Here is a 25601-nt window from a genome sequence, read left to right on the forward strand (position 1 = left end):
ACCCTCTCCTGAACAGTGATTCTCCACCACTTTATGTCTGATTTCTTTAGAAAGCTCCTTGCTCTTCATGTTTGCCTTGTTGGTTGACTAAGTGTTTCAACTTAAAACTCCTTCGATAAGTGGTTGAGCTTAATTTTTTAGCTCACCTGGAACGAATTTCAGGGGAGCTTATGCAATGGCGCGTCGGCCGTCCATCAGTCCATCCGGAAACACTTTAAACTTCTTCTCCGAAACCGCTGATGGGATTGCGACCAAATTTGGCACAAATGATATTTGTTATGTTGTGACTAAAGGTTGTTCACGGCATTAAAAAAATTCGGGTCTAAGGGGGTCTACCGGGGGTCAAAGTGGATCCAGGTTTGATCCCCCAAAATAGGAATTTGCTTTTTCCTCTGAAACTACACACATTATTTGCATGAAGCTTTACCACAACCTTCATCACCAGTGATGTACCAAAGTTTGTTCACAGCATTGAAAAAATCTGCCCCTTTGAGGGTCTATGGGGGGGGGGGGGGTCAAAGTGGGTCCAGGTTTGACCCCCCCAAAATAGATATTTGCTTTCTTCTCTGAAATTACACAAACGATTTTGATGAAACTTCACCACAACTTTCACCACCCGTGATGTACCAAAGTTTGTTCACGGCATTTAAAAAATCTGGTCTAAGGTGGTCTATGGGGGGGCTGGGGGGGAGAAGGGGCTTGCCCCCCAAAATAGGTCTATATATTAAGTTCAATTTGAAAGCATCATGAAATAAGCTCAGGTGACATCAAAATGTGAAAACTTTGAAGGGGGGTGGGGGGGGAGGAAATTCTTTTTCAGGCCACTATAAATCACATGCAGGATTAAAGTGGCAAGGACGTTACTGTACTCTAACTAGTATTCCCCTCTCTCTCTCTCTGGAGGGGAAATATGTTGATGAATTCCCCAATTCCCCTCCGCCACCACTCCATTCCCCTTCTCCAGCAGGAGTCTGTGATTAAACTACTTGCACTATTCCACGTTTACAGGCAAAAAAATTGCAAGTCCTTTCCCTACTCTCGCAGGTTTTAATGCCCATGACCTGACCCCGGTACCCTGAGCCCGTTTGCAAAATTTGATGGAGATCTACTTAGTCGTTTTCGATTGTTTAAGGTTCATCCATTCAAACAGAGAAATGGCCTATGATTACAAGCATGCTGTTAGGCAAATGACAAATCAGCCACTGTGTGGAATTTGGATCTGGGACACCAATCCGCCCATTCCAATGGGAACACTAAACAGGCTGACCAATGATTTTGGATCAGATGACATGCCGAAGAGCTTTTGATTTATTGTTATTGACATAGACAGTTTGCCATTATGTGACTTCATGCAGAAGTATATTCAAGATTAAGTGTTTATTTGAATTGTACAAATAAAGTATAAACAAATTGTTTTCACTAGAGATGCAACTTTCAGCACAGTAGATCAAAATTGTTTCACTTGTGTGATGCGATTTCTTTGTTTTCAGCACATTTGGAGTTGATGCATTGTGAATGAGCAATGCAATTAAACAATGGCAACATCACCCATTTTTCCACACTGGGTAACCTTTGAAGACGAGCCAAACCTCTGGGCAGGAGAAGAGGCTGATGGATCAAAGTTGAGAAGCAAAAGCAGTCATGAAAATTGTTTTGCGACGACATTGATGAATTGCAACAGCTTTGGACAAAATTCCAGGAAACCCTTTTTTGTTTACGATTCAACCCAAGAAAACCAAGAATCCGCACCGTGTTCACCAGACGATCACGTATATGAAGAAATACTTTCCAGACCTCTCCACCCAACAAACCCCTTCTTTCCCAATGTCGTGAAACGTTCACCGACTTCTCCGCAAAACCCATTTGTATCTGTTTGCGAAAGACTGGAAGTATCCCCTTCCACGGCATCAACAGAAGGTGGTTGTCTGGAGGGACTTTTTGGCCACCTGCAGTACAAAGACATTAATGGTAATGATTCCCAGTGCATGCCAACTTCTCCTGAGAAATCTTGCAACACCTACATCTTCTCAGATTCTAAAACTATGAATAACCCAGAGCAGGAAAACCTGAAAGATGAAAATGCATCGAAAAACTTGCAAGCGCCATCGGCGTTTCAGGATATTTTGCCACCATATTGTCCGGACGTCCACAATGTGAAGCCAAGAAATGGTTGGCCTTTAATGTTGAGAATTCCAGAGAAGAAGAACAAGATGTCATCAAGGCAATGGGGTGGAATATTTGTTGTGCTTAAAGCTGGTGTGCTGCATTTTTTCTACAAAGAGGGCATGTCAAAACCTTTCAAGGCCTTCAAACTTCAGCCTGGTTATGAGCTATCCAAGCCTCAACTTGAATCCTTCAATGAGGAAGGGAAAGTCCATGTCGTAAGAATTGACAAAGTAGAATACAAGCAAAAGCGAAAGTTTCAGCCAAAACCGGTGACAAGCTACTCAAAGAATCGACTTGAGTTGCTCAAGTTTGGCACAACTGACCATGAGAACTTCACAAACTTTGTGGAGACAGTTCAAGATGAGCTCATGCAGCTTCCGATTTGCAAAAGTATTGGCAGCACATTCATAGAGGATGCAGTCCTCCTTCACACAAAGGTCTGCTTTAAAGGTGTGTTGGACAAGGGTGGAAGAAACATTCTGAGCCACTCTGTAAACACTCATGTTTATGCCATAGCTTTTATCTCAGGAATGCCAACCTGTGAGATACACCTTAAAAGCTCTGCCAACACAAATCCTCTATTTAGTACAGGCCCAAGAATCAATTCAACCGGTGAAATATATGATTGCCGGTTTCATCCATCTGTCCATGCCACGGGTTTCAACAACTCTTTCGTGCTACACTTCTGTCCATCCTCAGGACAAAAGGTTCAACTGGTGCGTTTTGGTACAGCACTGAAAGAAAGCGCATTGCCTCTCTCGGTCAAGGTGACAGTCATAGCTCACGGAGCATACGTTGAGGTGCAAGCCTGGCTTTTATTCTCAAATTGGCTGAAGAAGTGTTCAGGTCACACACTACATTGCACCGATGTGACCGTTTGCTTCCCAATTCCAGAAACGTGGGTAGCGATGCTATGCACAGAACCAGCACCAACACGCTCCTTGCTGAGTCGAGCAAGGCACATGAGCCTCTCCCAGTTGAGACCACAGTCACAGCTGCAGGTCAGCATTGGAACGGCCAAGTATGAGCATTCCTTTCGGGGCATGATGTGGCGAATCAAACAACTGCCGGATAAAAACATGGGTAAGGATTCATTGTAACCACAGCAATTGCTTTCATTGTCCATACATGTTGCAGGGTTTAATTTCACCATGTGAGTTTTGTACATAGAGAGAGATCCAAGAGTTTGAAAAAGGGGAAAAGGAGGAGTGGAGTGGTGGGTGAGTGGAGGACCGAGTTGAGTTTTGTTTAAAAAAACTGTTGAAAATTAAGTGTCAAATAGAGTAATCTTTTAAATAAGGCCAGTATGTGTTTATATACAGTGCATTCAGAAAGTATTCAGACCCCTTCACTTTTTTCACATTTTGTTATGTTGCAGCCTTATGCTGAAATCGTTTAAATTCATTTTTTCCCTCATCAATCTACACTCAATACCCCATAATGACAAAGTGAAAACAGGATTTTAGAAAGTTTTGCAAATTTAGTATAAAGAAAAACTGAAATATCACATTGACATAGGTATTCAGACCCTTAACTCAGAACTTAGTTGAAGCACCTTTGGCAGCGATTCCAGCCTCGAGTCTTCTTGGGTATGACGCGACAAGCTTTGCACACCTGGATTTGGGGATTTTCTGCCATTCCTCTCGGCAGATCCTCTCAAGCTCTGTCAGGATGGATGGGGACCGTTGGTGGACAGCCATTTTCAGGTCTCTCCAGAGATGTTCGATTGGGTTCAAGTCAGGACTCTGGCTGGGCCATTCAAGGACCTTCACAGAGTTGTCCCGAAGCCACTCCAACGTTGTCTTGGCTGTGTGCTTAGGGTCATTGTCCTGTTGGAAGGTGAACCTTCGACCCAGTCAGGTCCTGAGCGCTCTGTTTCAGGTTTTCATGAAGGATATCTCGGTACTTTGCTCCGTTCATTGTTCCCTCAACACTGACCAGTACCCCAGTCCCTGCTGCTGAAAAACACCCCCACAGCATGATGCTGCCACCACCATGCTTCACCGTTGAGATAGTATTGTGCAGGTGATGAGCGGTGCCTGGTTTCCTCCAGACATGACGCTGAGAATTTAGGCCAAACAGTTCAATCTTGGTTTTATCAGACCACAGAATCTTGTTTCTCGCAGTCTGAGAGTCCTTTAGGTGCTTTTTCGCAAACTCCAAGCGGGCTTTCATGTGTCTTTCACTGAGGAGAGGCTTCCGTCTAGCCACTCTGCCATAAAGCCCAGATCGGTGGAGTGTTGCAGTGATGCTTGTCCTTCTGGAAGTTTCGATCCATCTCCACACAGTATCTCTGGAGCTCAGCCAGAGTGACCATCAGGTTCTTGGTCACCTCTCTTACCAAGGCCCTTCTCCCCCGATTGCTCAGTTTGGCCGGGCGGCCAGCTCGAGGGAGAGTCCTGGTTGTTCCAAACTTCTTCCATTCAAGAATTATGGAGGCCACTGTGCTCTTGGGAACCTTCAATACAGCATAAAAATTTTTTGTGGGCTTCCCCAGATCTGTGCCTCGACACAATCCTGTCTCTGAGTTCTGCAGGCAGTTCCTTGGACCTCCTGGCTTGGTTTTTGCTCTGATATACATTGTCAGCTGTGAGACCTTATATAGACAGGTGTGTGCCTTTCCAAATCATGTCCAATCAATTGAATTTACCAATTGAATTTACCATTTACCATTACTCCAATAAAGGTGTAGAAACATCTCAAAGATGATCAAGAGAAATGGGAGGCACTTGAGCTAAATTTCAAGTGTCATAGCAAAGGGTATGAATGTCAATGTGATATTTCAGTTTTTTCTTTTTAATAAATTAGCAAAACTTTCTAAAATCCTGTTTTCTCTTTGTCATTATGGGGTATTGAGTGTAGATTGATGAGGGAAAAATGAATTTAAACGATTTCAGCATAAGGCTGCAACTTAACAAAATGTGAAAAAAGTGGAGGGGTCTGAATGCTTTCTGAATGCACTGTGTATATATATATATATATATATATATATATATATATATATATATATATATATATATATATATATATTGTTACAGACACGACTTTGATGTTAGGGTGGGCCGAGCGGAATGGCCGCCGTGTCCGCACAAGTTACCCGATTATACTCGAACGTTGCCGAGTCGCGCTACGCTGAATCAATGAAGGAAAAGGACACAACGGCTGGGACTAAAATGACACGACACCAAGGGTTCAGTTCTCAAGACCTCCGGAGGAGGTTATATTAGGGCGGAAGGTTAGATTACAGGAATGAGAGGGACAGCATAGAAAGACAGGCACTTAGACACACTTATCTTATTCCCTGACAGACGACAGATAAACAGGACAAAACTGACTCACACGGGGATTGATGGCAAGGAAAGGCAGAATCGATGGCTCCAGGTGCACCTGGGCTCAGGGCAGGATCGACCCGGTCCGGTCTAGAGATGCGGGGGGAGGTCGCAGCGCTCGGATGTGGTGATTGTCTTCTCAAGCTGGGGGCGCATCTGACCTCACATCTGGTAAGTCGCCGCGTATATCCGGCGGGGAGTGACACGCCCTCGGCTCGTTAGCTCCGCCCCAGATGGAATCGGCACGTTGCTTCTCATTGGGTGCGTGCGGGGGGGTTACCGGCTCCGCCCTTGACGAGGGGCTGACAAGGAGCCCCTTCGTGGTAACCCCGTCGGAGCGCATGGTCAATGGCGGCTAACCGAGCCGGTGTGAGGACGCACACTCCCCCGCGCCGCGCCGTTGTTGTAGTTGTTGTAGTTGTTGTTGTTGTTGTTGTTGTAGTTGTTGTTGTAGTTGTTGTTTGGGGAAGAAGATGGGAGGAGGTATGGGAAGGTCCTAAACTCACTACTGGTGCCATATAATCACATTCTGGTGCAACGAAGAGTCAGAATTAATGGAAACGAGTCCTTAACTGACATAGACTAAGAATAACTAGCAAGATGTCCGAAAGTTGTCTACGTGAGATGCGGTGGACCTGGGCACGACATTTAATGGGGGAAAAAGGGGAAGGTCGGTTCTACAGAGTGTTATTTACAGGCAATGGGACTAGGGAATGGGGGGATTGGGGATAGTTGGGGAGTATTGGGGAAATAGGGGAGTATTTACAAGCGGATATTGAGGCCAAGTCCCATATCCGCAACATTGCACCCTTCTCTACCCTCGGGGCGTCCCGACCCGATAAATTTTTACCTATTTTAGTGTGGCACTCAGATGTAGTTCCCTCTACTATTAACTCTACCCTGAGTGCGACAGTTTTACAGATATTCACAAATGAGTAAATATGTCCCCCTGCGACGTTGCACCCTTCTCCTCACAGAAACACACCCACAGGATAACCGAATCCGGAAAGAATTCGCAAACTAAACATACAGCCGGTAGGGAGCATTATTTACAAGACTACGCTGATATTTACACTACGATCCAGGACCTGTTTCTGGAGGAACACATGCAGATGTTATGCATAGAGAGAGCACGCATGCCAGCATCGATACACCAACCCATGAGTGCTCTGTGGCCTACGGCCTTTAATAATGTGCAGAGCACCCCTTCCAAGCATCAAAAGCACCACCCCATCACACAGTGAGCACCATCCGGTGCACCAATAAAGTGTTTATAAATCACCGGTGGTGTCGCAGCCGGCCGATGTTCTGCCGCTGGTCTTGCCTTCATGTGGTGCACTTGGCCTTCTTACTTCTTTAAAAAAATCAAGAAAGGCGCCAACCGCGTCCATTTCTGTATTGTGGCCGTCAGGGGCCAACTAAGAGTAGTTCACCTGTTTGGCATAGGTGCCACGTTGATCCATAGGTCCTTCCACGGGTGGTGCTTGGCCGCAAAAGAACTGCGGTCCATTGTGGGTGGCCACAAACATTGCGGTCCATATGGTGTATCGATCCCGGCAGCAAGCAGCGAAAGTGCAGGCCCACAACTGCGTAGCCAGCACCTCTCTCTCCTCTCTCTCTACCCCAAAGCCAGATCCTCGGAGGTGGGAGACAAAAGAAGAAGACAAGTGAGTAAGGTGGTAAGGGCGCAAAAGTGCACGCAATATAAGATGATGCACACTGGGGGCACATGGGAACCAGGTGAGACAGGTACGTTCCTACCGTACGCCCCCCCCCCCCCCCCCACCAGGTAACCTACATGGCCCCTCCCTTACCCCTTACTGTATCCACAAAACACAACACTACCCATAAACATCTATTTTACAAATCAACAAACATCCCTACTGTCTTCCCCGTTCCTCCCATAAACCAAATTCGTCTTCTCTCCCTCCTAACCAATCAAATTTGCCATTTTCAACTTTCATCAAAATTTGCCATCACCAATTCATCATCAGTCCCTCCTAGGGAGGGAGAGATGGCATCACCCCAATGTCTCATCCACGTCGTGATGCATCTCACAAATCCAACAGCAATTCTCATTTCCTGCACCAAAACAAAGAAAACACAGGTGTGGAGTCATCATCATCACCACAGGTAAGTGGCTGCGTATGGTGCGACAGGTTCATCAATCCTAACTATTTCCTAAATGACTTTAACAACTTTACACTACCCGGGGTCTTTCTCCGGCCAAACCATTGGCCCTCTTACACTATGGGTTCTAAAAACCAATTCCCATTGGCCAAACTGTGGTGCTTTTCAATTTGGGGTCTCACTCCCCCGATTCATCTCCCGGTGCCCTCGCACAATTTCTTGGTGTGGCGTGTACCTCTCCCAGCGGGTCTACCCACCTGCACACCTCCACCACTGCAGTTGCCTCCGAGCTTACCTGCTCCTTACCCTAACCTAACTACCTGGGGAAGGCCCTCTGGCGCTCTCCCCACTCGGTGCCCTCTCTGGCACTGGGCTGCCCGATCCACACCCGGGATCCTCAGGCACCCACTCACAACTACCGGCTCCCAGAGCCCACCTGCGGCCTCACCTGGCCGACATCCTCACAGTGGTGGAGTGCCCAACCAACTACACACACTAACAGGCTACACGCCCAGCCATTTCCACAACACTAATGCACCCATTCACAACACCATTCTGCAACCGCACCACAAATGCCAATTTCCAACCACAATTTACCTATACCCTCTACCTAACACTTACACTACCCGCCCCGGGTACTCGTGAAAGGGGTCCACTCTTCCCCCATCCACACCTTCGCACCATGCACACCACTCCGTACCACTTACTCCAACTCTCTCCACACACCTGTACTTGCACACCTGTGCTCTCACACCTGGTGCCACCTGCACCCTTCTCTCCCCAAGCGCATTCGCGCTGATCCACACACTCACTACTCACACACTGCTCCACACACCTGTCCAGTTGCACACCTGTGCAATCACACCTGTTCAATTCTCACACACACACGGCATCATCTCAGCTAACTACTCCCTTCTGAAACTTGCGCTTCCCAGTCGTCCCTTTAAACTATTGCGCTCCCTCGTCATTATCATCCACACTAATCTACCTGCGTCCCCACTACAGGTATCAGTCACTACCTAACCTTATCGTCACCTAATGTCATCTTCTAGGGCCCTATCAATATAACCTAACCCACCCGGGCTAGTTTTCACTGCCATCAACCCCATAAGCTATTGCTCCTTTGCCCCCTATGGGAAGGGTGGCAGGGATGCCAGCCTTACCCACCGGGCCCATCGCTCACTACCAATTTTGCACATCAAATTTCAACAAATTAAAAATTTGGCCAATCACTACCCATCATCTGCCAATCACTACTGCCAATCCCTTGCCAATCATCAAATTTTGTTTTTCTCTAATTTTGGGTCCAAAACATTAACCTCATCACCCAGTCTACTCACTAATGCCTCTTGGTGCGCCAATTCCTGTCCAAAGCCCGGCTTCGTAAAGCCAAGCCATGAATGCGGGTTGTTCTGTGCCAGCGGCTGGATGCGTCCGGCACTCGGTGCAGGGACGGGGGCTTACCCGGGCCGAGATCCCACGCACCATCTCGGCGTGGAGCCATCCAATGTCCCGATCTCGACCTGCCGGACTGCCTCAACAAAAAGTGGTCGCCATGACGACCCTTTCTATCGGGCTGCCCGCTCCGCCTAGTGGAGCACGGACGCGGCCGTTCAAAGCGAGGCCCAGCACGCACCGAGGGCCCGCTTCGGCTAAAAGTCGCTCTAACCTCTAACCCGTCTAACGTCGATGCTTCACCTGGACGCTTACACCCCGCAGCCCGTTCCTTGCTCACACATCCAGCCGTTCCCATGCTACCTTTCCTTACACACCCAGGTACACCCATTCCACTCACAGCCTTGGTCACACACCTGACCACCGAACACTTTCGCACACATTCGTTGGTAGCACACCTCACCAACACACCTCTTCGCACCCCCTCCTCGGTCACCTCCTCTGTGACAATCACAGGTGTGCCCTCATTCGCACACCCAACCACGTGCCTCACCACCAACTCCAGCGTGCATTCCCACTCACGCTCTACCATTCCAGGTGTGCATCCTTCCATCCCAGGTGTACATCCTCGCTCACCTGTCACAACCAACTCACTCTCCTTGTCACTCTCACTACTCTCACCTCCATTCTTGACAGCGCACTCACCCTTACTCTTGACAGCGCACTCTTTCCTCATGCACCTGTCCGTCACACACCTTTCTCGCGCACACTCTCCCGTTACACCCTCTGTAACACTCACCACAGGTGTGCATTCTTCCTTGCCTTTGACAGCGCACTCTTTCCCCATGCACCTGTCCGTCACACACCTTTCTCACGCACACTCTCCCGTCACACCCTCTGTAACACTTACCACACCGCGCTTCCATGTGCCCCCTCGCACACGCGCTACGACCGACTCACTCTCGCCAGCACCCTCACTCCTTGGCACGCACTTTTTCCTCACACACCCCAGAGTCGGACTTTCTCGCACACCTCCTTTTTCACACACCAGACCTGTCGCACTCTTCACCAACGGCCTCTCACGAACACCCGGGTCCATCTCGACCCCCAAGCTTATTAAATCCCCTGGCGCATCATACGCACGACCATATTGGTCACCACTTACACCGGGTCCTCTTCCTCTTCGCTTCTCCTCCATCACCTGCGAATCCCTCATCCGGTTAATGAGCACATCATCACGATCCGAACACAGACTTTGGACCAATTCTTTTACTTCCTCCTTTATCTCTTTCTTATCCTCTCTCCGTCGCTTTTTAATTTCGCTCACCCCTTCTTCCACTTCTTCTAATTTCTGCTTCACCTCCTTCATCTCCTCGTGCGCCCCTTTAAGTTCTTCCTCTAACTCCACTTTATTTTTTTCTATGTGCTCCCGCACCTCCCGCTCTTTAACCTCCATCACCTCTACCACTTTGTTCATTTTTCTCGTCAAGTCCTCATGTACCGTCTGACACTCTTTTTTAATTACCCCTACGTCCTTTTTCATCTCCTTCTGCGTCGATTTTAACCCCTCTATTACCGCTGTGTTCTTCTTTACCTGTTCCCCCAACTCCTTTTGTCCCACTGTCAGTTGTTCTACTCCCAGCGTCAACTCCTCTATACCACTTTGCAATTTTACAGTCCCCTTTCTCACCTCCTTCTCCATGCGCTCCTTACAGTGCCTCACCTCCTCGCGCACTCCTCCGACCTCCTCACTCACACCTCTTCTGATCTCCTCTCCCATAACTTGCATCTCCTGCCCAGATGCCACCCTCATCTGCTCCATTTCCTCCCTATGAGCATCCAGTTTGGTTTCTACCCCCATTCTGACCCCCTCTATCTGCTGCCCCATTTGGTTAACTTCCCTTTCCGCTTGGTCCCTCATGTCCCTCAATTTGCCTTCCATTCTGTTTTCTAACCCCTCTAACCCATTTTTCACTCCCTCTATCTGATTCTCCTGGGCAGCCATTCTATTTTCTACTCCCATTAACCCATTTCTCACCTCTTTTATCCCGTTGTCTAACCCCTCAAAATTATTGTCGAACTTCCCAAATTTCTTGTCTAACTCCTCACCGGTACCCCTCGCTTCGTCCCTCATTACCCCCATTTGGTTTCCCATCCTGTTTTCCATCCCTTTGAAATTATCGTCTGTTTTTACCATAAAGGCCATCATCTGTTTCATAAACAGGTTCCAATTCATTGGCATCTCGGGTTCGGCTACCGCGACCACGGCCGCGGCTAAATTTGGTGCCGCTACACCCACGTGCGCGACAACGCTATTTTGCGACCCTGCCGCCCTCACTGCTTCGCTCTCCTCCTGTCCCTCATGTCCCTCAATTTGGTCCTGGACCGACCCTGCCTCACTCTCCCCTACCGGACCCCAGCTGTCTTGATCCGCCATAGCGCGACCTTCAAAATTCGGGTTTTTATTTTCGTAAAACAAATTCAAATTTCGCCGTTATAATTTCGAGCGGGAAACGCGCTCCGGGTCGAATTCTACCTCCCCAACACCAATTGTTACCCTAGTGGTACAATTGGTGTTCCAAAATTTGGGCCTAATAAATTTAGTCCCGGGTCCGAATTCCACTCCTCGACACCAATTGTTACAGACACGACTTTGATGTTAGGGTGGGCCGAGCGGAATGGCCGCCGTGTCCGCACAAGTTACCCGATTATACTCGAACGTTGCCGAGTCGCGCTACGCTGAATCAATGAAGGAAAAGGACACAACGGCTGGGACTAAAATGACACGACACCAAGGGTTCAGTTCTCAAGACCTCCGGAGGAGGTTATATTAGGGCGGAAGGTTAGATTACAGGAATGAGAGGGACAGCATAGAAAGACAGGCACTTAGACACACTTATCTTATTCCCTGACAGACGACAGATAAACAGGACAAAACTGACTCACACGGGGATTGATGGCAAGGAAAGGCAGAATCGATGGCTCCAGGTGCACCTGGGCTCAGGGCAGGATCGACCCGGTCCGGTCTAGAGATGCGGGGAGGTCGCAGCGCTCGGATGTGGTGATTGTCTTCTCAAGCTGGGGGCGCATCTGACCTCACATCCGGTAAGTCGCCGCGTATATCCGGCGGGGAGTGACACGCCCTCGGCTCGTTAGCTCCGCCCCAGATGGAATCGGCACGTTGCTTCTCATTGGGTGCATGCGGGGGGGTTACCGGCTCAGCCCTTGACGAGGGGCTGACAAGGAGCCCCTTCGTGGTAACCCCGTCGGAGCGCATGGTCAATGGCGGCTAACCGAGCCGGTGTGAGGACGCACACTCCCCCGCGCCGCGCCGTTGTTGTAGTTGTTGTAGTTGTTGTTGTTGTTGTTGTTGTTGTTGTAGTTGTTGTTGTTGTTTGGGGAAGAAGATGGGAGGAGGTATGGGAAGGTCCTAAACTCACTACTGGTGCCATATAATCACATTCTGGTGCAACGAAGAGTCAGAATTAATGGAAACGAGTCCTTAACTGACATAGACTAAGAATAACTAGCAAGATGTCCGAAAGTTGTCTACGTGAGATGCGGTGGACCTGGGCACGACATTTAATGGGGGAAAAAGGGGAAGGTCGGTTCTACAGAGTGTTATTTACAGGCAATGGGACTAGGGAATGGGGGGATTGGGGATAGTTGGGGAGTATTGGGGAAATAGGGGAGTATTTACAAGCGGATATTGAGGACAAGTCCCATATCCGCAACAATATATATATATATATATATATATATATATATATATATATGTATATATATATATATATATATATATATATATATATATATATATATATATATATATATATATACAGACTTGGCATTTAATATGGAATATATATTTTTTCTTGACTTGGGTTTACTTTCTTAACTCAGTATATCAATCTGGTGAGTTTCTTTTACACTTTGGTGATTTATTTGTTAAAAGAACCATGTCACTCATTGTCTGTCGCAGCAAGAAGTCAACAACAGGATTATATCACAGGTGGCGTGGCAAAACGTACGGACAGGTGCATTTGACGATTGGCTTCACAGTCGGGTATACAAGGGTTGTTGTGTTCTGTATTAGTGGAAAACAACTGCTGCACGTCTCCAAAAGTTATTGCCGCTTCCTCTGGAGATGGTCCGTCAACTCGACAATGCTGTTTGTCATGGAGTGGTGGCTTTACGAAATTATGGCATGAAAGAGCGTGCTATTGCTCGGCAGTATGGCATCACTCAAGGTCAGGTGTCAAAGATCCTGAAACGAAATGCTCAGAGGGGTGTCCCTACTCCAATACCGAGGCCAGGACGTCCCCGCAGAACCACAAGGAGGGATGATCGCCAGCTGCACTGGTTAGTCCGCAATGGCCGTACCAAGTCAGCTAATCGGCTTCGGGCTGAGTGGCAGCAACTGACAAATGTGCCTGTATCCAGAAGGCTAGTCAACCAATGACTGGTTCAAGCAGGCTATCGTGCCAGGCGTCCCCTGAGAAAGCCACGCCTGACCAGACAACACCGCCAGCGCCGATTGCAGTGGGCCAGAGAGCACCGTCAATGGCAGCCAGGACACTGGAATCATGTGATCTTCAGTGACGAGTCTAGATTTCTGGTCTATCGTCAAGATGGCCACGTCCGAGTGCGCAGACAAGTGCATGAAGCCTACAACAAAGATTGTATAGTGCCAGGAGTCCAAGCTGGAGGTGGTGGGGTGACCGTTTGGGCTGCTTTTCATGCAGGGGGCAAAATTGACCTGGTTGTTCTGAATGGAAACCTGAACCAGTTCAAGTACAGGGCCATTCTGGAAGAAACATTGCTTCCATTTGGTCGTGCAGCCTTTCGAGGAAACTTTGTCTTCCAAGATGACAATGCACGGCCTCATCGTGCTCGCATGATCCAACACTTTCTTGCTGACCGTGGTGTAGAGCATATGGAGTGGCCTGGCATGTCCCCGGATATGAATCCGATAGAGAACTTGTGGGCAGAATTAACGCGTCAAATCGACCACTTGGACCAGCAACCGACCTCTGTGCGTGAATTGCAGCAGACTATTGTCACTGCATGGCAAGCGATTCCTGTCCAAACCTTGGCAAATCTCGTGAACAGCATGCCTCAACGTGTACGTGCTCTCATGAATGCTCGTGGGGGTTACACGAAGTACTGAACTGTAATTGTAGTGTCCGTAATCCCAGTTGTAATTTAACTTTTCTTTTTGTTAAAAAAAATTTTGGCTAATGTGCAAAATAAAGAGATACTTCTGGAAAACGCACAGAAGTTTAACACAGTACTGTCCATGAATTGAGTTCGATATCAGTTTACATCACTTTCAAGGATCAATTTATTTGTTTCGAAATGTCAAATGTGGTTTTTGTTTCTTTTAAAGGTCACATTAACAAAATCTAGAATAATTTCAACATAATTCCAATGAACTTTTGGTTCTAAGACATCTTGAAAAGTAAGTTTACCCCCACAAAAAAAATATTCCATATTAAATGCCAAGTCTGTATATATATATATATATATATATATATATATATATATATATATACTGTATATATATATATATATATACTGTATATATATATATATATATATATATATATATACTGTATATATATATATATATATATATATATATATATATATATATATATATATATATATATATATATATATATATATATATATATTAGGATGGTTCTTCAAAATGAAAGTTAGACAAGTCATGCTCCTAACACTGAAATATTTTTGCATACATGTATGAACAAACCCTTGTGGTGAAATTTTAGGCCATTTGGACTAAATTTAGAAGTTGCACACAGAGTTTGTATTTTCACATATTTGGCTCGCATAAATGTTTGTAGTTGATTATTTATTTTCCACTGCTATACTTGTGATTTTGACCATTACAGTTGACCTATGACCTTGCTATGTACTGCACATTTTGAAGTTGTTTATTAGTTAATTGAATACAGTACAGCTGTACTATGGTGTATGCAATTGCTCTCATTGAAGAGTACAATCGTCTCCTGACAAGGGATGAACAGCAAACCCAGTATTTGCTTCGAGTTGTGACGGAACATCGCAAGAGGTTTCCCGATTGCAGGAAATAAACGCTTATTGGGCAAAAAATAGTGGCTGGCAACCAGGAGTCACTGTGCAACCCCGAAAACTTGATGTATTCAAACAATATTTCGCATGCAGAAGTTTTACCTCAATACCAAAAAATTAAAGGTTAGGAGTAAAACATTTTTTTTTTTTTGCCTTATGTAGCTAAGAACCACCCTAATATATATATATATATATATATATATATATATATATATATATATATATATATATATATATATATATATATATATTAGGGTGGTGCTCAAAATAATTTTTTTTAAATATTTACTGGGACATGGCTTTATGTGGTTCCTTTTGTTCCAAAATGAAAAGACACCAAATATGAAAGCAATCTGATTTTATTTAGGGGTGCCACATCAGCCTTCAAACTAAAGGTGTCTACAAAACTTTTCTATATATGGATCGAAAGCAAAACCAGAAGTTTGTTTTATGAAAATCCACCCTCCACTCACTTTCTTTGTATTCTAGCAAACACAAGTTACAATAGCTGCACAAATAGCACTATATTGCTATGAAAACTCAAATTCAATGATAACAATCCAAATGTTCAGTTCATAAAATGAAGAGAGTAAAGCGCGGCGTTACGCGCGCTGCTTGTGAGCAAGGAGGAAGCGGACAAGCGGTAACATATAAACGTCTTTATTGTAAGACTACACTGTAACACTGAAATGCTCCGGGCTGGTCGCCCGGTGTATATCATGAGGCCACGCCTACCCCTCGGGCGTGGCCACCGCCCACTTGGTGCGTGGAATGATGTCACCACGCCAGTGGGCTTTTGTGTCCGCCACACGCGCCCCCCCAGAATTCCCGCGCACCTGGAGGGCCAGTTTGCGGGGCAGACGAATGACCCGGCCGAAGCGCCCCCTGGCGATCGGCGGCGTCCGGGGTGCAGGGATGCCAGGTGGGATGCCCCTGGCTGCCCCTGGGATGGGTGCAGGACCGGGGGGCGGCGTGGCGGCGGGGCTGGGCGGTGCCGGGGGTCCGCCCGCAGGAGGGCGGCCCCGACGTGGGGGTCGGGCCACTGGCGGTGGATGGTCCACATCGAGGTGGGCCGGCTTGAGGCGGTCTACCGAAACGCGGTCAGGAGTACCGCCGATGTCCAGGGTGAAGTGCTTCGCCCCGGTCTCCAGCACGCGGAAAGGCCCGTCGTACGGGGGCCGCAGTGGTGTCCGATGGGCATCGTGGCGGACGAAGACGTACTCCGCCGTGCGAAGCTCCGGGGCGACGTGCGTCGGTGGGTGCCCGTGGCATGCCGTTGGCACCGGGGCGAACCTCTGGGCGGTCTCTTGCAGAGCGGAGCGCTGCTGTGCCGCGGACCATGGTGCTGTGGAGTCAGGGAGGAACTCGCCCGGCACCCGCAGCGGTTGCCCGAAGACCAACTCCGCCGCGGATGCGCGCAGGTCCTCCTTGGGCGCCGTCCGGAGGCCCAGCAGGACCCAGGGGAGCCTGTCGACCCAGCCGCCGTCGCGGAGGGTGGCCCGGAGCGCGGCCTTCAATGAGCGGTGAAATCGCTCACACAGGCCGTTAGCCTGGGGGTGGTAGGCCGTGGTTCGGTGCAGCCGGACCCCGAGCCGCTGCGCAACCGCCCCCCAGAGCTCCGAGGTGAACTGGGGGCCGCGGTCGGATGAGATGTCTGAGGGGGCGCCGAACCGGGCGACCCAGGTGGCGATGAAAGCCTGCGCGACATCGGCCGCCGTTGTCGACGCCAAGGGCACGGCCTCCGGCCACCGGGTGGTGCGGTCCACCATGGTGAGGACGTAGGTGAAACCCCGCGAGGGGGGCAGAGGTCCCACCAAGTCCACGTGGACGTGGTCAAACCGGCGTTCCGGCACCGTGAACGGGGCCAACGGGGCCTGGGTGTGCCGGTGCACCTTGGCGCGCTGGCACGCGAGGCACGTCCTGGCCCAGCCGCGGACGGCCTTCCGGAGGCCATGCCAGACGAACTTGTCGGCGATCAGCCTTTGGGAGGCCCTCGCGCCCGGGTGGGACAGGCCGTGGATGGCGTCAAACACCTGGCGCTGCCAGCCCGCGGGCACGATGGGGCGAGGACGCCCGAGGGAGACGTCGCACAAGAGGGCCACGCCCGCGCCGTCGAACGGCACCTCGGTGACGCGGAGGCCCGTGACGGCGGTCCGCAAGGCCTGGACATCGGGGTCAGCGGCCTGGTCCGCTGCCATCCGGGCATAGTCGATGCCGAGGTGGACTGCGTGGGCGACGGCCCGGGAAAGGCAATCCGCCACCGGGTTGTCCTTCCCCGCGACGTGCTGGATGTCCGTCGTGTACTCGGACACGGCCGAGAGGTGACGCTGCTGCCGGGCCGACCACGGCTCGGTGACCTTGCCCATCGCGAAGATCAGCGGCTTGTGGTCGACGAAGGCAGTGAACGCCCGGCCCTCGAGCAGATGGCGGAAATGCCTGACCGCCAAGTGAAGTCCGAGCAACTCGCGGTCGAAGGTACTGTAACGGCGTTCGGGCGGGCGAAGCTGCCGGCTAAAGAATGCCAGCGGTTGCCAAGCTCCACGCACCCATTGCTCGTGCACCGCGCCCACCGCGTAGTCCGAGGCATCGGTGGTGAGGGCGATCGGTGCATCGGGCGCCGGGTGCGCGAGCATGCATGGTGGCGTTAGCCAAGGCGAGCTTCGCGCCCGTGAACGCCGTGTCCATCTGCTCGGTCCAGGTAACGTCGCCTTTGCCCGGCTTACCTCGGAGAGCTTCGTGCAGGGGGCGCAGGAGCTGGGCGATACGGGGCAGGAACCGATGGTAAAAGTTCACCATGCCCAGGAACTCCTGCAGCCCTCTGATCACGTCGGGGTCACCAGTAAAGCGCGGCGTTACGCGCGCTGCTTGTGAGCAAGGAGGAAGCGGACAAGCGGTAACATATAAACGTCTTTATTGTAAGACTACACTGTAACACTGAAATGCTCCGGGCTGGTCGCCCGGTGTATATCATGAGGCCACGCCTACCCCTCGGGCGTGGCCACCGCCCACTTGGTGCGTGGAATGATGTCACCACGCCAGTGGGCTTTTGTGTCCGCCACAAGACACCATATCACATAATATTAAAAAACCCAAATATAATGAGAAATGTAACTCCTATTTCTGGGCCTGTTTCACCACTGTTGCCTTCTTGGCATCGGGGTACATCTTCCTGTGAGCAGCAACAACTTGGAGCAGAGCTTGCTTTTGCTCTTCATCCTTTGTAAGGAGCTTATTGTAGTCTTGTATCAATGCGACACCCCTTTCTGCCCTGTCGTTCACCACGACTAAGCCACTGGCGGCTTTCTTTGCTTCCTGAAAGCTGGTTTCTTGCTCCCATGAACCAGGATCCCTATCCATCCAATCAGTTGGGGTCCCTAGGATGCTGAAGAAATGCTTGGTGTGTTTTGTTATGAGGCCAGCGATTGACATGGAGAAAAGAAAGAAAACCAGAGAATTGTCTGAGGAGGTCAGACACAAAATTGTAGCCAAGCATGGACAATCTCAAGGCTACAAGTCCATCTCCAGAGACGTTGATGTTCCTGTGTCCACCGTACGCAATGTTATCAGGAAGTTTAAGGCCCATGGCACTGTAGCCAACATCCCTGGATCTGGCCGCAAGAGAAAACTTGATCGAAGATTGCAGCAAAGGATTGTTCAAATGGTGGAGAAAGCACCTCTATCAACTGCCAACCAGATTCAAGCTGACCTTCAGACACAAGATACGACAGTTTCAACTCGCACCATCCATCACAAACTCAATAAAAGGGGGTTCTGTGGTAGGACACCTAAGATGACGTCACTGCTGAGAGAGAGACCCAAAACACACCTGAACAAGCCAAAATCCTTCTGGGAGAATGTGCTGTGGACAGATGAGACCAAATTAGAGCTTTTTGGTAAAGCACATCATCTCTATGTTTACAGAAAACAAAACAAAAACTTCAAAGAAAAATACACCTTCCCTACAGTCAACCATGGAGGAGGTTCAGTGATGTTTAGGTGTTGCTGTGCTGCCTCTGGCACTGAGAGCCTTGAATGTGTGCATGACATCATGAAATCAGGAGATTACCATGGCATTTTGGAGCGCAATGTTCAACCCAGTGTCAGAAAGCTGGGTCTCCGTCGAAGGTCATTGGTCTTGCAGCAGGACAATGGCCCCAAACACACTTCAAAAAGCACCCTGGAATGGTTCAAGACAAAACACTGGACAGTTCTGAAGTGGCCAGCAATGAGTCCAGATCTAAATCCCATTAAACACCTGTGGGGAGATCTGAAAACAGCAGTTGGAAGAGGGCACCCTTCAAATCTGGGAGTACTGGAGCAGTTTGCACAAGAAGAGTGGGCCAAACTGTCAGTAGAGATGTGCAGAAATTCAGGGCTACTGGAAGGGCTTGACTACAGTTATTTTTTTTGAACCTCAAGTTCCAGGCAGTTTCAACCTACAATTCAGTTCTGGATAATTGGGTGAATATTTTTGTTTTTGTAATTTGTTTGTCTTGCATTATTCTCTGATAATGTGGGTGCATCAGTTCAGATCAGCCGTTTATTCCGTCGTTTATTGAATTGTTTTCAGTGCAGTAATCGCTCTCCTTCGATCTTATTTCCGCACAAACCTAGGCTGTCTCCTTGATGGATGACTAATGTCCAAACATGTACTTAAGTGTTACGCTAGATGTCAGTACTGCTCAATAATGCTTTTCAGACATTCTCCAGGTTTTAAGAACATTTTCATTGCCATCACTTGATATGATTTGATCTCTTTATTTTTAAGATGCACAATTTCAAGTCTCTGGTCATACAATGTGGAAAGAGTAATTGAGGTGTATAATGCTATAGATGACAAGTTAGTTCAATAAGTGTTTCTTGTATAAATTAATCAAATTTGTAAACATCAAAAGCTCATGGATGAGTTTGTACATGTATCACATACAGGACAAGGACATTAAAATACATTGACAATAGTGGACAATAAACAAAACAATGGAGTAAATGGGGTTTGTTTCCGTGATTCTTCCATCAGGATATTAGTTGTTAGATGGGAATACACCAAGCAGGCCAATCCTCTGGTTAACATTTTTAATGACCTTACCTAAACACTAACCTTAGTCATTGTCCACACCGAGTGTCGTACAATATGTACTCGTGTCAATGTGTTTGATAAATAGATTTGTTAAACTGGCTGCAGGCATACCTTGTATCTGCTTGCATTTGCTGAATGTATCAATTGAAAGCCGATTATGTATTTTGTGAAGTTTGTGCGAACACCTCGACGATGCTTTTTTAACTCAGCACGGATCATATGTAATGGTAATTCCTACTTCGCACTACCCCTTGAAGTGTAATTTGAGTCCCATAGGATGACTCAGAGATAGAGCGGCCCCATGTGGGTTTGATTCTCCACCCAACAATAAACTGTCGTAATGGTGCTCCGCAGGCATTGCGTTGCACAAAATGTGCCATTCCTCAGATGGACATTGAGCTGGGTGTTACATCTGCTAGCACTAGTTGTTGGATGTTAAATATCTGTTAGGAGTGTTGTGTCCATTCCTGTGTCATTTTATTTGGACTGTACTCAGGTGCGTGCCTTTGTGTTGCAGTGCTGTTACTTTTGTTGCACCACCCTTGTGATGTTCATGCTTTTTGCTTTTTTGTGATTGAGGAAACCTCTTGTTTATTGACATGTGTTTAGTAAAGATAGCTGAACTTTACCTGTGTTCAAATATTTTTCATTTTTGCGTGGAGGATTTCAATGAGTGTCCTTCTAAAGATTTGATACGATTCTTTTGATGTTGAGTTCGTTGCTCCAATGAAACTGTTTGCATTTGAAAATTGTAATTTCTATAACTGTAAAGTGTGAAATAAAAACCTCAATCGATATCTCGCATTTGACAATTGTAATTTATATAACTGTAAACTGTGAAATAAAAATCTCAATCGATATCTAGCATTTGACAATCGTAATTTCTATAACTGTTAACTGTGGAATAAAAACCTCAATCGATATCTACCATTTGAAAATTGTAATTTCAATAACTGTAAAGTGTGAAATAAAAACCTCAATTGATATCTAGCATTTGACAATTGTAATTTCTATAACTGTAAAGTGTGAAATAAAAACCTCAATTGATATCAAGCATTTGACAATTGTAATTTCTATAACTGTAAACTGTGAAATAAAAAGCTCAATCGATATCTAGCATTTGACAATTGTAATTTCTATAACTATAAACTGTGAAATAAAAACCTCAATCGATATCCAGCATTTGACAATTGTAATTTCTATAACTGTAAACTGTGAAATAAAAAGCTCAATCGATATCTAGCATTTGAAAATAGTAATTTCTATAACTGTAAACGGTGAAATAAAAACCTCAATCGATATCTCGCATTTGAAAATTGTAATTTCTATAACTGTAAACGGTGAAATAAAAACCTCAATCGATATCTAGCATTTTAAAATTGTAATTTCTATAACTGTAAACTGTGAGATAAAAACCTCAATCGATATCTAGCATTTGAAAATTGTAATTTCTATAACTGTAAACTGTGAAATAAAAACCTCAATCGATATCTAGCATTTGACATTGTAATTTCTATAACTGTAAACTGTGGAATAAAAACCTCAATCGATATCTAGCATTTTAGGATTGTAATTTCTAGAACTGTAAAATAAAAAGCTCAATCGATATCTAGCATTTGAAAATTGTAATTTCTATAACTGTAAACTGTGAAATAAAAAGCTCAATCGATATCTCGCATTTGAAAATTATAATTTCTAGAACGGTAAAATGTGAAATAAAAAGCTCAATCGATATCTAGCATTTGAAAATTGTAATTTCTATCACTGTAAACTGTGAAATAAAAACCTCAATCGATATCTAGCATTTGACAATCGTAATTTCGAAAACTGTAAACTGTGAAATAAAAACCTCAATCGATATCTAGCATTTGAAAATTGTAATTTCTATAACTGTAAAGTGTGAAATAAAAACCTCAATCGATATCTAGCATTTGAAAATTGTAATTTCTATAACTGTAAAGTGTGAAATAAAAACCTCAATCGATATCTAGCATTTGACAATCGTAATTTCTATAACTGTAAACTGTGGAATAAAAACCTCAATCAATATCTAGCATTTGGAAATTGTAATTTCTATAACAGTAAACTGTGAAATAAAAAGCTCAATCAATATCTAGCATTTGAAAATTGTAATTTCGATAACTTTAAACTGTGAAATAAAAACCTCAATCGATATCTAGCATTTGACAATCGGAATTTATATAATTGTGAACTGTGAAATAAAAACCTCAATCGATATCTAGCATTTGAAAATTGTAATTTCTATAACTGTAAAGTGTGAAATAAAAACCTCAATCGATATCTACCATTTGAAAATTGTAATTTCGATAACTGTAAAGTGTGAAATAAAAACCTCAATTGATATCTAGCATTTGACAATTGTAATTTCTATAACTGTAAAGTGTGAAATAAAAACCTCAATTGATATCTAGCATTTGACAATTGTAATTTCTATAACTGTAAAGTGTGAAATAAAAACCTCAATCGATATCTAGCATTTGACAATCGTAATTTATATAATTGTGAACTGTGAAATAAAAACCTCAATCGATATCTAGCATTTGATTTCTATAATTTCTATAACTGTAAAGTGTGAAATAAAAACCTCAATCGATATCTACCATTTGAAAATTGTAATTTCGATAACTGTAAAGTATGAAATAAAAACCTCAATTGATATCTAGCATTTGACAATTGTAATTTCTATAACTGTAAAGTGTGAAATAAAAACCTCAATTGATATCTAGCATTTGACAATTGTAATTTCTATAACTGTAAAGTGTGAAATAAAAACCTCAATTGATATCTAGCATTTGACAATTGTAATTTCTATAATTGTAAAGTGTGAAATAAAAACCTCAATTGATATCTAGCATTTGACAATTGTAATTTCTATAACTGTAAAGTGTGAAATAAAAACCTCAATTGATATCTAGCATTTGACAATTGTAATTTCTACAACTGTAAAGTGTGAAATAAAAACCTCAATCGATATCTAGCATTTGACAATTGTAATTTCTATAACTGTAAAGTGTGAAATAAAAACCTCAATCGATATCTAGCATTTGACAATTGTAATTTCGATAACTGTAAAGTGTGAAATAAAAACCTCAATTGATATCTAGCATTTGACAATTGTAATTTCTATAACTGTAAAGTGTGAAATAAAAACCTCAATTGATATCTTGCATTTGACAATTGTAATTTCTATAACTGTAAAGTGTGAAATAAAAACCTCAATCGATATCTAGCATTTGACAATTGTAATTTCTATAACTGTAAAGTGTGAAATAAAAACCTCAATCGATATCTAGCATTTGACAATTGTAATTTCGATAACTGTAAAGTGTGAAATAAAAACCTCAATCGATATCTAGCATTTGACAATTGTAATTTATATAACTGTAAACTGTGAAATAAAAACCTCAAGCCATATCTAGCATTTGAAAATTATAATTTCTATAACTGTAAAATGTGAAATAAAAACCTTAATCGATATTTAACATTTGAAAATTGTAATTTATATAACTGTAAATTGTGAAATATAAACCACAATTGATAATTAGCATTTGAAAGTTCTAAAATTGTAAAGTGGGCAAAGTGTGAAATAAAAACCTCAATCGATATCTCGCATTTGAAAATTGTAATTTCTATAACTGTAAACTGTGAAATAAAAAGCTCAATCGATATCTAGCATTTAAAAATTATAATTTCTATAACTGTAAACTGTGAAATAAAAACCTCAATCGATATCTAGCATTTGACAATTGTAATTTCTATAACTGTAAAGTGTGAAATAAAAACCTCAATCGATATCTAGCATTTGACAATCGTAATTTCTATAACTGTAAACTGTGGAATAAAAACCTCAATCAATATCTAGCATTTGGAAATTGTAATTTCTATAACAGTAAACTGTGAAATAAAAAGCTCAATCAATATCTAGCATTTGAAAATTGTAATTTCGATAACTTTAAACTGTGAAATAAAAACCTCAATCGATATCTAGCATTTGACAATCGGAATTTATATAATTGTGAACTGTGAAATAAAAACCTCAATCGATATCTAGCATTTGAAAATTGTAATTTCTATAACTGTAAAGTGTGAAATAAAAACCTCAATCGATATCTACCATTTGAAAATTGTAATTTCGATAACTGTAAAGTGTGAAATAAAAACCTCAATTGATATCTAGCATTTGACAATTGTAATTTCTATAACTGTAAAGTGTGAAATAAAAACCTCAATTGATATCTAGCATTTGACAATTGTAATTTCTATAACTGTAAAGTGTGAAATAAAAACCTCAATCGATATCTAGCATTTGACAATCGTAATTTATATAATTGTGAACTGTGAAATAAAAACCTCAATCGATATCTAGCATTTGATTTCTATAATTTCTATAACTGTAAAGTGTGAAATAAAAACCTCAATCGATATCTACCATTTGAAAATTGTAATTTCGATAACTGTAAAGTATGAAATAAAAACCTCAATTGATATCTAGCATTTGACAATTGTAATTTCTATAACTGTAAAGTGTGAAATAAAAACCTCAATTGATATCTAGCATTTGACAATTGTAATTTCTATAACTGTAAAGTGTGAAATAAAAACCTCAATTGATATCTAGCATTTGACAATTGTAATTTCTATAATTGTAAAGTGTGAAATAAAAACCTCAATTGATATCTAGCATTTGACAATTGTAATTTCTATAACTGTAAAGTGTGAAATAAAAACCTCAATTGATATCTAGCATTTGACAATTGTAATTTCTACAACTGTAAAGTGTGAAATAAAAACCTCAATCGATATCTAGCATTTGACAATTGTAATTTCTATAACTGTAAAGTGTGAAATAAAAACCTCAATCGATATCTAGCATTTGACAATTGTAATTTCGATAACTGTAAAGTGTGAAATAAAAACCTCAATTGATATCTAGCATTTGACAATTGTAATTTCTATAACTGTAAAGTGTGAAATAAAAACCTCAATTGATATCTTGCATTTGACAATTGTAATTTCTATAACTGTAAAGTGTGAAATAAAAACCTCAATCGATATCTAGCATTTGACAATTGTAATTTCTATAACTGTAAAGTGTGAAATAAAAACCTCAATCGATATCTAGCATTTGACAATTGTAATTTCGATAACTGTAAAGTGTGAAATAAAAACCTCAATCGATATCTAGCATTTGACAATTGTAATTTATATAACTGTAAACTGTGAAATAAAAACCTCAAGCCATATCTAGCATTTGAAAATTATAATTTCTATAACTGTAAAATGTGAAATAAAAACCTTAATCGATATTTAACATTTGAAAATTGTAATTTATATAACTGTAAATTGTGAAATATAAACCACAATTG

The 25601-nt window shown here is 44.2% G+C and overlaps 2 protein-coding genes across 4 annotated transcripts in view; both read left to right on the top strand.

The window, feature by feature from the left end:
* The window catches only part of LOC144893659 (uncharacterized), a 1045304-nt gene that overhangs the window by 715637 nt on the left and 304066 nt on the right, over positions 1–25601 (top strand). The gene's annotated exons all lie outside the window — the stretch shown is intronic.
* Positions 1–25601, top strand: part of LOC137435071 (stonin-2-like) — a 60775-nt gene that overhangs the window by 14736 nt on the left and 20438 nt on the right. For all 3 annotated transcript variants that reach the window (XM_068128482.2, XM_068128478.2, XM_078784699.1), the window contains exon 2: positions 1491–3249. In XM_068128482.2, the coding sequence (XP_067984583.2) occupies positions 1536–3249 (1714 nt within the window). In that variant the 5' untranslated portion in view covers positions 1491–1535. The remainder of the gene's footprint in view (positions 1–1490; positions 3250–25601) is intronic.

This window comes from Myxine glutinosa, chromosome 9, assembly GCF_964187855.1.
Source record: "Myxine glutinosa chromosome 9, kmMyxGlut1.1, whole genome shotgun sequence".
Lineage (NCBI taxonomy): Eukaryota > Metazoa > Chordata > Myxini > Myxiniformes > Myxinidae > Myxine > Myxine glutinosa.